The sequence below is a fragment of the Schistocerca gregaria genome, chromosome 4 (genome assembly GCF_023897955.1).
Source record: "Schistocerca gregaria isolate iqSchGreg1 chromosome 4, iqSchGreg1.2, whole genome shotgun sequence".
NCBI lineage: Eukaryota > Metazoa > Arthropoda > Insecta > Orthoptera > Acrididae > Schistocerca > Schistocerca gregaria.
The window spans coordinates 367,219,192-367,232,384 of NC_064923.1; the positions used below are offsets into that span (position 1 = coordinate 367,219,192).

General features: G+C 41.5%; 1 protein-coding gene across 1 annotated transcript in view; it reads left to right on the forward strand.

Annotated features, from left to right (window-relative positions):
- Positions 1 to 6,847: 6,847 nt before the first annotated feature.
- Positions 6,848 to 13,193, forward strand: part of LOC126268235 (enolase-phosphatase E1-like) — a 30,393-nt gene continuing 24,047 nt past the window's right edge. The window contains exons 1-3 of the mRNA XM_049973885.1: positions 6,848 to 7,103; positions 8,499 to 8,600; positions 8,762 to 8,952. Coding sequence (XP_049829842.1) covers positions 6,993 to 7,103; positions 8,499 to 8,600; positions 8,762 to 8,952 — 404 coding nt within the window. The 5' untranslated portion in view covers positions 6,848 to 6,992. The remainder of the gene's footprint in view (positions 7,104 to 8,498; positions 8,601 to 8,761; positions 8,953 to 13,193) is intronic.

Here is a 13,193-nt window from a genome sequence, read left to right on the forward strand (position 1 = left end):
TCCTACCGCTTCGTAACGCCGCCTGGACGCCACAAACGAACCTAACCAGACACCAACGGAGAGCGCCTTGGACGGCCAACCGCCTCGACCGGCCGTCGACGCCGCTCCCACGATGCCGACGCGACAGCCCGCTGACCCTTCCCTCGTCAACACGATGGAGATCGACTCGCTCATCGTCCTTATGGCAGCCTTCCTGCCAGAGCAAAGCGACTCCCTTCCGTCGTCGGACACGGAGGGTCGCATAAGGAAACAACGATCTCCTAAACGTCGCAAGAGAAAGCGTCGCACCGTCTCCAGCCAAGAGGAGACTTTGGAAGTCGAGAATGACGCAACCGTCGACCAGCACGAGGTCCCCAAATCCGCTACTGCCGACGAAGACGTTATGAGCATGGAGACATCCACCGGTGTGCCTGCACCCGTCTCCCCAATGCCCGATGCGGATGCTGAAATACTTCATGGACATAGCACAGCCAGCTACACCACGACCCATTAAATCATCTTCTGCAGACATAATGGACGATGCACTGGTGCCCACCGCCACGGCATGGCTTGAGGAGGAGGTCGAGGAGCAGGACCCGTTATGGGACCCTATGCCATCGGAGAAGGATCCACTAATCATACTCTCCCCAAGATCCTCTGAGAGTGAGCGGGATAACATTCCACTGTGAAGCCCATGCCCTTGCACTGAAGCAAGACTGGTCCAGCCTCCAGCAGTTCGCCACCAGGCCTACCGGGTATCAACCATCAACGCCAACAACATCCATTCTGGGGTGAAAATCCGCCTTATGCAGGAGATGTTCTGGGCTGCTGATATTGATTTCGTCCTACTGCAGGAAGTGCACTTGGCCAGTCTCCTGGATATCAATGGCTACACCACCCACAGGTGATCCTATGGGCTGTGGAGTGGCCATCTATGTCTGCCACGGGATTTCTGTCACTGAAGACGCCTTCCTTCCATCAGCTCAGGGCATGGCACTCACTGCCATCGGGACACACATCATTAATATCTACGCTCCTTCAGGCACTGACCAACGACATGAATGGGCCCAGTTTTATTCAGAGGAAATCGCCACCCTGTCTTTAGGGCAATGTGACCACTGCCTACTAGGAGGTGATTTTAACTGTGGTCTGCACCCTGAAGATTAGATTCCACACTATACTACATTCCAGGTACTATGTATAGTGGTGCGGAACCTCCTGCTTCACGATACCTGGGAAGTTCAACACGGCGATCTTTCTGGCTGTACCTTTCTTACCAGTCATTCTGCAGGCCCACTAGACTGGATATATGCCTCACAAACTCTTAGATTTGTGATACGGGGCGCCAAACTCTGGCCATTGGCTTCCTCCGACCATTGCACTTACATCGGTATGGTTCTCCTTCCGCCGCAATCTGTATAACGCAGCCGTGGGCCATGGAAACTAAATACTTCTCATCTGCATTACCTGAGTTGTCGCTGACAAGTCACTGAGACGTGGGCAGCCTGCAAACGACGCCTTCCCCGCTACTGCCCGACTTTGGCAGATCCAGCGATCTAGAAGAACTGATGAGAGACGGGAAGCACTTGGCGACTGACATCGCAACACTGTTGACTTCTGTTATGCGATTCTCCGAGATCCGGACACTCAGCCGCCATTCCCAGACAACCAGCTGGAACGGCGAAGAACTAAGGCGAGGATAATTGCGTTGGCACGCTGGATATTGCAATGGCTGGTGACACGTACGCGTCGCCACGATCATGCGGGTTTCGAAACTCCATCCATGCAACTTATAGTGTCCGATGAACGATGGCGTCGTAGGCAGATCATCAACACTCTGACCAGCCTTATAGCATGCAGGTGACCAATCATAATGACACCGTACACGCATTCGTCGAACACTACCGTCGTACTTGTAGTGAAGAAGATGCTGATATTGAAGGAGACGACTCCATTTTGCATTACGTCTTCTGTAGTGCACGTAGGACAAGGCCTTCAGGGAGGTGAAGTGGCACTCCTGCCACTTGTGCGGATCTTTCGGTAATTAGGCATTACCTTTACCCCCATGGCTCACGCACAGTGGAAACGAAATTCCGTCGTCTATTACACGTCATCCGCTACGACGTCCACCTGAACCTCTTGCGCCACCAGGGCACACTTCAATGCATTGAGTTTCTTAATCATTATGTGGCATCAAAATTGGTCCACATTGAGTAAGTTCTCCCTCCACCGACTGCGGTTGGGCGCAGCCTTCAGGCGACCTTTGGCTATTATGTCACAGTGGGTTCCATGTTCAAAGTCCGTTGTGAGACACTTACCCTGGCCCCACAGGATGGTGGCCTCGGGCTCGTCAATGTCTGGTCTGTATGCGACCTGTGGCCTTGTACACTCCTGGAAATGGAAAAAAAGAACACATTGACACCGGTGTGTCAGATCCACCATACTTACTCCGGACACTGCGAGAGGGCTGTACAAGCAATGATCACACACATGGCACAGCGGACACACCAGGAACCGCGGTGTTGGCCGTCGAATGGCGCTAGCTGCGCAGCATTTGTGCACCGCCGCCGTCAGTGTCAGCCAGTTTGCCGTGGCATACGGAGCTCCATCGTAGTCTTTAACACTGGTAGCATGCCGCGACAGCGTGGACATGAACCGTATGTGGAGTTGATGGACTTTGAGCGAGGGCATATAGTGGGCATGCGGGAGGCCGGGTGGACGTACCGCCGAATTGCTCAACACGTGGGGCGTGAGGTCTCCACAGTCGCCAGTGGTCGGCGGAAAGTGCACGTGCCCGTCGACCTGGGACCGGACCGCAGCGATGCACGGATGCACGCCAAGACCGTAGGATCCTACGCAGTGCCGTAGGGGACCGCACCGCCACTTCCCAGCAAATTAGGGACACTGTTGCTCCTGGGGTATCGGCGAGGACCATTCGCAACCGTCTCCCTGAAGCTGGGCTACGGTCCCGCACACCGTTAGGCCGTCTTCCGCTCACGCCCCAACATCGTGCAGCCCGCCTCCAGTGGTGCCGCGACAGGCGTGAATGGAGGGACGAATGGAGACGTGTCGTCTTCAGCGATGAGAGTCGCTTCTGCCTTGGTGCCAATGATGGTCGTATGCGTGTTTGGCGCCATGCAGGTGAGCGCCACAATCAGGACTGCATATGACCGAGACAAACACGGCCAACACCCGGCATCATGGTGGGGGAGCGATCTCCTACACTGGCCGTACACCTCTGGTGATCGTCGAGGGGACACTGAATAGTGCACGGTACATCCAAACCGTCATCGAACCCATCGTTCTACCATTCCTAGACCGGCAACGGAACTTGCTGTTCCAACAGGACAATGCACGTCCGCATGTATCCCGTGCCACCCAACGTGCTCTAGAAGGTGTAAGTCAACTACCCTGGCCAGCAAGATCTCCGGATCTGTCCCCCATTGAGCATGTTTGGGACTGGATGAAGCTTCGTCTCACGCGGTCTGCACGTCCAGCACGAACGCTGGTCCAACTGAGGCGCCAGGTGGAAATGGCATGGCAAGCCGTTCCACAGGACTACATCAAGCATCTCTACGATCGTCTCCATGGGAGAATAGCAGCCTGCATTGCTGCGATAGGTGGATATACACTGTACTAGTGCCGACATTGTGCATGCTCTGTTGCCTGTGTCTATGTGCCTGTGGTTCTGTCAGTGTGATCATGTGATGTATCTGACCCCAGGAATGTGTCAATAAAGTTTCCCCTTCCTGGGACAATGAATTCACGGTGTTCTTATTTCAATTTCCAAGAGTGTATATGAGTACCATGAGAAGACAGTGGACTGGTCGGGACACATCTCTAACTCACAGATTGCTTGAGGTCCTCCTGCCTGCTTCCACTATACCACTGTCCGCCACATTGTACTTCATTTGTCTTACATTTCGACCTTTTTTCATCGACTACAGTTACACACATATCAGTCTCCCACATACGCGCCCACCCAGGACTAAGGATTTTTACATCTTACTATTGCGCCATGTTCCTTGGAATGTTATGTAGACCAAACATCCCTCCACCCAGTAACCCGTAGTGTGGACTACCATCCACTAGCCCTTCCTCCCTATGTACGTCCGGGCACTGTGCTATCACATCGTCAATAGGAAATTTGCCACAAAACAGCGACTGCACAACATAGGCTTGTCAGATTCCCCTCTTTGTCTCCTTTGCCAGAAACTGGAGACTGATGATCATTGTCTGTCACGTGCCTCTTCGCAAGATGTCTGGCGCTTCCTGCAGCAAATCATTGCCTGCTATCTCTGAGTGCCACCAGACTCAATAGTACCTCGAATGTCTCAATACCTGGAGGACAAACATTTTCCATCTACCAAATGCATTATGTGTTTATGTGGGTGAAGGGGTGGGCGGTCGCTTATCTCTTTTATGAGGGAACTGAATCCTGCCTCTAAGTCTGAACTTATTTATGAACAGCCCATGCAGCTGTTAAAAACCCGCCACATTACCAAACACTATTTGCTAACTATGTTCAGAGGGTCTTTGTTAGACCTCCACTAAGTTGGGGGGGGGGGGGGTGTGGAGCAGAGGGTACCTACCACCTACACCTCACTGTACGAACCCATTAAAGTCTTGTAAATTGTGTCATGTCATTTATCTAAATACCTGTTAATTTTAAGCATTAACAACAGGTTATGGTCCAAGTTGACAGATTTTACCATACAACAAATAAAGCTGGAAAAATTAATTAATTAATTCAGTACTTAAGTCACAGTCATGGTTCAGGAGATGGATAAGTACATGGATCATTGTTCGATAGCATGTTTTTTAAAAACTGGAAATTTAGGATTGAAACATTTTTAACTGAGCTGGAATTATTGAGTTTTGTAGAAAAGTCCTACATGGAAGTGATGAGTCTGCTTAGGATGACACAAATGAATAGTGCATGCAGAAGAAAACTATTCTGAGAAAACTTAGCAAAACGATAAGAAGTTTAAGTCACAAATAATTCAAAGAATTACAGACAGTTACTTGGAGTACGCCAAGGACAAGGAAACTGCCTATGATTGCGGAATATGCTAACTCGAACTTTTGAGATAAAATGTATGGCTAATTAACTTTTATTAAGAAAGTCTCTGATGACTATGAAGGTTAATGCAAATGACAATACTCTTGAAAATCGTTTTTTGAAATTTGGTAAGTTAACACATGATTTGAAAGTATCAGGTTCCGATATGGAAGAAACTGATAAAATGTGCACATTGGTACAAACAATCCCCCCAGAATATGAAGTGGTAGTTACTGCTCTGGAGACCATTCAAGTGAGCAGTTGAGTTTTGTAAAGGGTAGACTATTAGATGAAGAAGCAAAATGTAATAATTCTAAAGGTAACAAAAGGTCATTAAATGAATTGTCTTCATCAACAGCATTTGTCTTACAGTAAGGTGAAGGGAAGTATCGAGTGACAACCACGATTCAAGGTATATGTGATACAACAAAAGCATAGTCCAAACATATTTGTTTTAGATATGGGAAACCATATCATATTATGACACAATGCAAAGTTACATCGTCACAAAAGCATAAAAGTTACAAATCTGTATGTATGGCGAAAAATGTGCAAGGAATAGATGATTTTGAAAATAATTCTTCTTTCTTGCCAAAAACAAACACATTTGTTCCCAGAAAGACTGGAGAAGTTGATATTGAAAGCACTGTCTGTAGAAATAAATTTCAAATAAAAATGAAATATGTTCTTGTAGTGTGAGGTTTACTAAATAATTTAATGTCATTGTGTAAACTAGAAATGGGATGGGTACTGCATTATTTTTGAAAATTCAGTGAGTTAAATTCGAAAGGGTGATAAAGTTACAGCTGTAGCCCACAGGGAAGATTCAGGCATGTATACCCTTCAAATCAAACTCAGTAAGAGTTCTATGTTTATTGTTTGTGTTTCAGATAGTGATGTAGACCTTTGGCACAAATGCTGAGGACATTTGAGCCTCAAAAATATGAAGAAACATCATTACCTATCAGAGGGACTGGACAAAGTATAGTTTTCTGAACCTGTAAATAAATGTTTGACCTGCAGAGAGGATAAACAAACATGGTTACCACATATTCAGTCTCATGGTAGAGCCAAATAACCACTTGAACAGACATGTAGCAATGTACTTGGACTGTCAATGCCTTTTTCTTTTGATGGAAAGAGACATATAGTGACTTTCACTGATAATTATATTCACTTCACAGTGAATTATACTCTTCAATCAGTTTTTGAAGTGTTTCATTATTTTAAAGTAGACTGTGGACTGACTATCACTAATTTTAACACGAAAATTGGCAGATTTAGATGTGACATTGGGCATGAATGCATTTCAAATAAAATGATAAAATTCTTTGAAGAAAATGGGGCAGAGTTCGAATTTACCATAAGGTACACTCCCTAGCAAAATGGAGTGGGAGAACAACTAAATCGCACTATCACTGTAAAGGCTCCTTATATGGTTCTTGTACACACACTTGGAAAGCAATTTCGATCGGAAGCGGTATTGGCAGCTGTTTTTTATCACGAATCGTAGCTCTACTTCAGCTTCAGATGGAGAAACTCAGCCAATGGCAAAAAAGAATTCCTAAACGTACAATTACATGAGACACCTATTTCTATGGAAAGAAGCAGGAACTTGTAGAACTTTTTTGAAATACGCTATTTGACAATTATAAACTTTTTTGTTACATGTTGGAAAATGCTTTTTAATACAGTCGCAAAAGGGGCTATGAACTTTTAATCACGAAACATGATATTTGTATTGCTTATCAATTTACTAGTTGTACGACCTGCCTTGTGAAATCTGTTTCTAGACTTCTACCTTTTATAACTATCGAATTGCGGATAAGAATGTATCGCGATGGTGCTGCCGCTCATGGTGCGTCCCTTGACTTAGTTTTCTCAAACCTGATCTTTGTGGTCAGCTCACCGGCGGGAAGGCTGTCGGTTAGGTGCTGTCGCTCGAGCGAAGATGACTACGACATCTGAAAAAAGAGCTAATGAGACTGATGATGTATATTATAAGGCAAATGTAGTTTTAGTTGATATTGAAGGTACCACCACTTCGATTGATTTTGTTAAGGTGAGTGTAATTTGCTCCATAAACGTAAGACCTGAAGTAACGGGAAAATGACGACATTTTTGAACTTTTTTTTTGCTTACTCTACCGTCATTTTGTACACTGGTGCAGTGCGTTTCAGGTTTCTGCCCGGATTTTGGGGAAAAATTGAAGTTTCAAAAGAGAACTTCACTCCGTGCTTCTCCTTAGCCTTAACTTGTCCGTTAGAATTTACCATAAAAGAAAACCGTTTATTTTTCAATTGTGATTGTAATGAATACCTGTATGACAGTTCAAAATATAATACAGAATATACCTAAAGACGTATTTGTCTCCATTTACCATTTCTTTTAGAGCCTGTGTCATATTCAAGAATTATGGGTCATAACTGTGCGTGATAAATCAGACAAGTTTTAGTAGCAACTATCCCACAGTATAATGAATACCTAGAAACGAATGCAATATGAGAATAGAAAATTAAATTGTAACGGTATTTCAATAATTCAGCTCAGTGAAGTCGAGCTAACAGTCGGATTCTAATGTTGTTAAATGTCCGTTGGGGGAGAAAAACAAAAAACCCACACGCAAGATCCAGAATTGAACTTAGCTTCCACAGAGCTTTACTGGACAGATATGAACGTCACTTTCCTTAGCAATACATGCATAAACGAGAACCACACTGGCGTTCTTAGTTACAGCAGTGATGCACTTAAATTTGTTTATATGAAATGGGCCTATGAAATCCACTTTTTTCTGTGAGGCATTGTATTAGGTCCATCAGTTTCTAAGTCTTACCTTCTGCTGACCACTGAATAGTTAGACATAATGGTTTATGTATCTTAATCATTTGTGTGTGTAAAGTGAAAATGTTTCAGCATACAAATTCCATTGGAAATTCTTTTTAATCTAAATTGCCAATGTAAATGTATTCAAAAACCTGTAAAACTAGCTTGAAAGTTTCTGAAACTTATCACAGGATTTTAGGTACTGGAAGTAGCTAATTTTGAAATAGTCTTGGCACTAAAAGTGTTCAGATTGAAATAATTTTAATAAGTAAAGGTTTAGCTGTACTTTTAAAACTGTTGCTTTTACCAGCTGTAATTGGTATTAAATGAATTGCTAAAATATATTGATTGCCATTTTAACCAAATGAGCTAAGATATTAGAATGCCTATGGTTTCATATGCGAAGTTTTCAGAAAAGTAGTTACTGTTAACCATTAACTGCAGTTTCATTAATTGAGCTTACCAGACTTCAGCACTGTTTAATGCTCCATGTAAATAGTTAGCAAGGTAGTTAGCCTAAACTTAATTTTCTAAATAGGCCTAGTTTACAAAATGTTAAACCTCATCTTATTGTTACCTACTGAATGTGCAGACAGTGAATACAGATGTTTGTAATCATAAATTAAATTTCCAGAACACCCTTTTCCCATATGTGAGGAAAAATTTAGATGTGTACTTGAAAAGCAAGTGGAATGATGCTGAATTCAAAGAAGACCTAAAATTGCTCCAAGAGCAGGTAATGAAATAGCTAGCAGGGAAATGCTATTGTTTTGGTATTTAATGTATACTTGGTGAAATCCTGTTATTTCGTTGACATTAGAAAACTGATTTAGTACAGAAAGTAATTTCACTTTGAGAAGTCACATTCCTCTTTATTTTAATGCAATTCGTCATTAGTCTAAACAGGACGAAGCAGATGGTACAGAAGGCTTTGTTAAAATACCAGAGGGTGTCTCGGAAGATATTTCTGAGGATGTGAAAAAAAATGTTTTATGGCAGATGGACTTGGATCGTAAAACTAAAGCACTGAAGCAGCTGCAGGGACACATATGGCGAGATGCTTATGAGAAAGGAGAGGTTAAAGCACAGTAAGTACATATTTTCCATAAACTAAAATGTATGTGAAGCTTGGCTAATAGAAAATAAACTGAACATTGTGCAGCCCATACTGGACTTTCTTTTGGCCAATGTAAGCATCTTTGGGTTAATTGTGCTTACAATGAGAATAGAAAGTATTAAGTTGTACTTACATTAGTCAATAATACACTTCTGTGTGGATTTGGGAACAAATAGGGTAATCAAAAGGTCTGGTCAAGTTGTATAAAGGTAACTACTCACCAGATAAGCTGTGTTGTTTCTGACAGGATGATAAACAATACTGGAAACTTTACTGGCCTCCAGATTAATCATTTGAGGTAGTGTGTGTTCTGTACATATCCTCCACCCACCCCTGTCTGACCATAAGCCTTGTTTATTGTTAATAATCAGAATTGGAAACTGAAGTCACTAAAAATGAATGGCCACATTGCTTTGGATTTTTGTTGTATGGGGTATGAAAGAGAACTTCTCCAGCTACTGAATCTGTGAGGATGATGGCTTCTACATCTATATTCAGAAAACCAATGAGGTGTGCATGACTGACAGTTCTTACGGCTTTAATGGACTTTCTTGGGATAATTTATCTTAAAGGCTCTTCAAATTCAGTGTCTGATGCTCAGATTAAACAACCTCTAACCATTAATGCTGCCCTAATGTGTATATGTTAAATATCCCTGTTTGTCCTATCTGGTATGAGTCACACACACTTCAGAAATATTCTAGAATGGGTTGCATAAGTGATTTGTAAGCAGTCTCCTTTGAAATTGCATTTCTCCAGTATTCTACCAATAAACTTAAGCCTACTGCCTGCTTCAATGGCAGTATTTTGCATAGTATTCATCTGTGAACAGATAGGTTTACAAAGTTAGCTGTAAACACAACTTTGTTTCCTGTTACAACTGACATAGAGGCAGAAGACAAAGCAGGACATTGTATTCAGTCCTTGTGTACAGTTATGGACAAAGAATAAATGGGGAGACTTGCCTAATGCTTTAAATGTCCTTGTACTCAAAACTGTCTGACAAACAAAACAAAATTGCACATTAGTGCAGTGCATCACGGCATAGTATTTCCTTTCTTCCAGTTCATTTTTATACAGAACATATAAATTGTAGTTTCAAAAAATTTAGGTGATGTTTGTCTGGATGTTAGAGTATGATGTGAAAATTATGTATATTAAACAACTATAGTCTACATCTGTCAGCTTATTTATTAGAGAATTGTGTAAAAAATTTGAAGCTGATCACTAACTTGTGCTTTTTGATAAGAATGTGAAGTAACTTACCTTTCTATACTAGTATAGATAAGGTCCCAAGAGTACAATGTGCTGCTGATTGTCTTTGACAATGTCTTATTGTGTTTGTCAGGTGGCTTAGTCTAACACTTAAAAACTTTTTGTGTACTCTTAAGTGGAGATGTGCTGTTAGGTTGCACTGAGTTCAGAATGAATGTTGCTTTGTGGGTCATTCTGTGCAATCTCACAGGGAGTGCTAAGGTGACTATTTCAAAATTGTCATACTTGGTACATGGATACCTACTTACCTGCATGGGAAGACTGCAAAATAGCTGTCCTAACTAGAAAGCATTTCTGATAAATTCAGGTTTGAAGACCTGAGGGTGTGTACGTAGTAATTAGTCATGCATCAGTTTCCCTGTTTTCAGAGACCTGCTACAAAGTTAAGAATTGACTAGATGATCTGTTTTTATGCATCTAGTATGTTGGCCTCTGAGTTAATATAAGGTATAAAAGTAAATACATCATTCAGATTTTCAATGAAAAAATGTTGACACCTTTTCTTTTGTTCTGTGCTTTGAGTTAATGATCAAATTTGTACACAGGAAAACAGAACATACCTTAGCTTGGGTGCTGTTCCTCTTAAGTCCTAGTATGACAAACATTTGGTGTTGCAGTTGTCTCCACTTAAATAACTCCATTGCAGGAAGTCATTTGACTATCTTCAGAGCCCAGAGGACGGGGGTGGGCGGGCAGTTAAATACAGTTGTACCTGAATTGGGGGGGGGGGGGTTACATAGGCAATTGAATCTGAAATTTTTTGCTAAAATGTTTTTGTATTTGGTAGCACTCTTAGGTGCAAAGAATATTGTAATCCACTTTGCTAAATGGTAAAGGTTAAAGTCAATATGCCAGTTACATTGACCACACTCAACACAACAGGGAATTGGTAAATAATAACCTTGTTTTACTTGAAAATTTGCTCCAAATATATTTGTGGTTGACTTTTAGGTTGGAACTGCAATTGGATGAGAGCTGTAAAGTCATTTTTATTAATGTAAATGTTTATTTCACTATTAAATATCTTCACTTTTAACAATTGACAGCTTGGGTACACAGATGTGACCATCCCTATTCTGTTACTGTAAAATACAGCTTCGGTACAATAAACGAAAAGAGCAATGATACATTCATAATTGTTCTGCATACTTGTGTGGGTGTCTCCATAAAAATTGTGAAAAACAGTTTAATAAACATTCATATATAAAAAGGAAAAATCTTCCACTTTGCTTATAAGATTGTTTTCCTTGATATCCTGGTCCAAAAAGGGAATAAGTTCTCTTGAAGGTGAAAGATACAATTTTTTATGGCATTCATTTTAAAGTTCATACAACCATGCACTGTGACTCTGTAATAATGGGTCATACAATGTACATACAACACTGAAATGGGGATCCAAATAGCATCTTTCCTGATTGGCAATGGGAGGAGTTGATACAGCAGGAGACACAGTTAATCTCAATGTCTTTAAATTAAGGTGATGACTGGGAAAGTTTGTCAGACTTGAAAGCCACTCACTGCCCAACTTGCAGCTGTTCCAACAAAAGCATTTTCCCAAGCTGCCATTGAGAGTGGTCTCATTTGCATCTGTTAAGTCTCCTTATTAAAAAGGCAAATTTTGGTCTGTATACTGGTACTTGCTTGCTTTGCATTTACTTTACTGAAACAGGCTTTCTAATTTATAGTAACAGGATGTAACCACATTAGTGTACTGTCTCTCTCCTAATTTTCAATGCAAAGACATTTATAGTAAAATACAACATATAAATCAAGAAAAATAATTTGACTGTTTTGAGCTCTCATTTTAGTTTTGACCCACAGCTCATTGTCTTTGTAATTCCTCCCCCCCCCCCCCCCCCCTTTCCTGGCTTTGAAGGTAATCAATTTGATGTTTCCAATGGCCTGTCCAATCATGATGCACAGCTAGTTACACTATTTGACAAAGCTCCATACAGTAATGCAAAACAGCCCTTCAAAATAGTGCATTCAATTAACAATTCAACAAACTGCTTCACTGCATTAAGAAAAGTAGTTAAGTCCAGAAGTATGCGCATTGTCAGATTAGCAACTCTGATGATAATAGAATTAAAACAAATGTTGTTGGTGTTAAGATAGCAGCCAGCCACAAGTTTACTTTCAGTTCCTTTATTAAAAGGGCTCTGTTACCAGTTTCTAATAGTTGTGATTCATCCAGAGATGGTTCGAAACCGGCAACGGTGCCCTTTGAATAAAGGAACTGAAAGTAAACTTGTTGCTGGTTGCTGTCCTAACACCACCAACATTTGTCTTCAAACAAGTCTCCATCATGCCATTATATGACAAAATTGCATTAAAATTAAAACGATTTGGAACATTGTTAAATGGGAAACAGGCAACTGAGAGCACAGGAAGACTGTATTTCTATCAGACTCAATGAAAAGTTTAACAAATTCAGAAGTAGTTAATACTTCAATAATTGTTTTTAAGTGTTTAAGAGAAAATAGGATTCAGCTGTTCTTTAGTAAATGTGAGGCTGTATATGGAAAAGGTAATACCTGTGCAGTTTGATAAAACTGAAATTCTACACACCTCTCCTACTGCAATTAGGAAAAAAATATATTCAGTCAAAATTACAAGCTTGAATGGAATCCATGGTATTTCCAACAGAGTACTAAAAGCTTGTTACCAACAGATAAGTAGGATTCTCATCCACATATGTAATGGCTCAGTTAAACAGGGCATCTTTCCAGATAGACTTCACTGTGCTAGTGTTAAACTATTGCATAAGAGGATAGGTCTGATGCTAACTTATTCCCAATCTCACTTCTGACAGCATCATCCAAAATTCTTGAAAAAGTAATGTATACAAGAGTAGCTTCATGTCTGATAAAAATGTACTAACAAAATGTCAGGTTTTTAGCAAGGCTTTACAACAGTAAATGTTATGTAAGCTTTCAC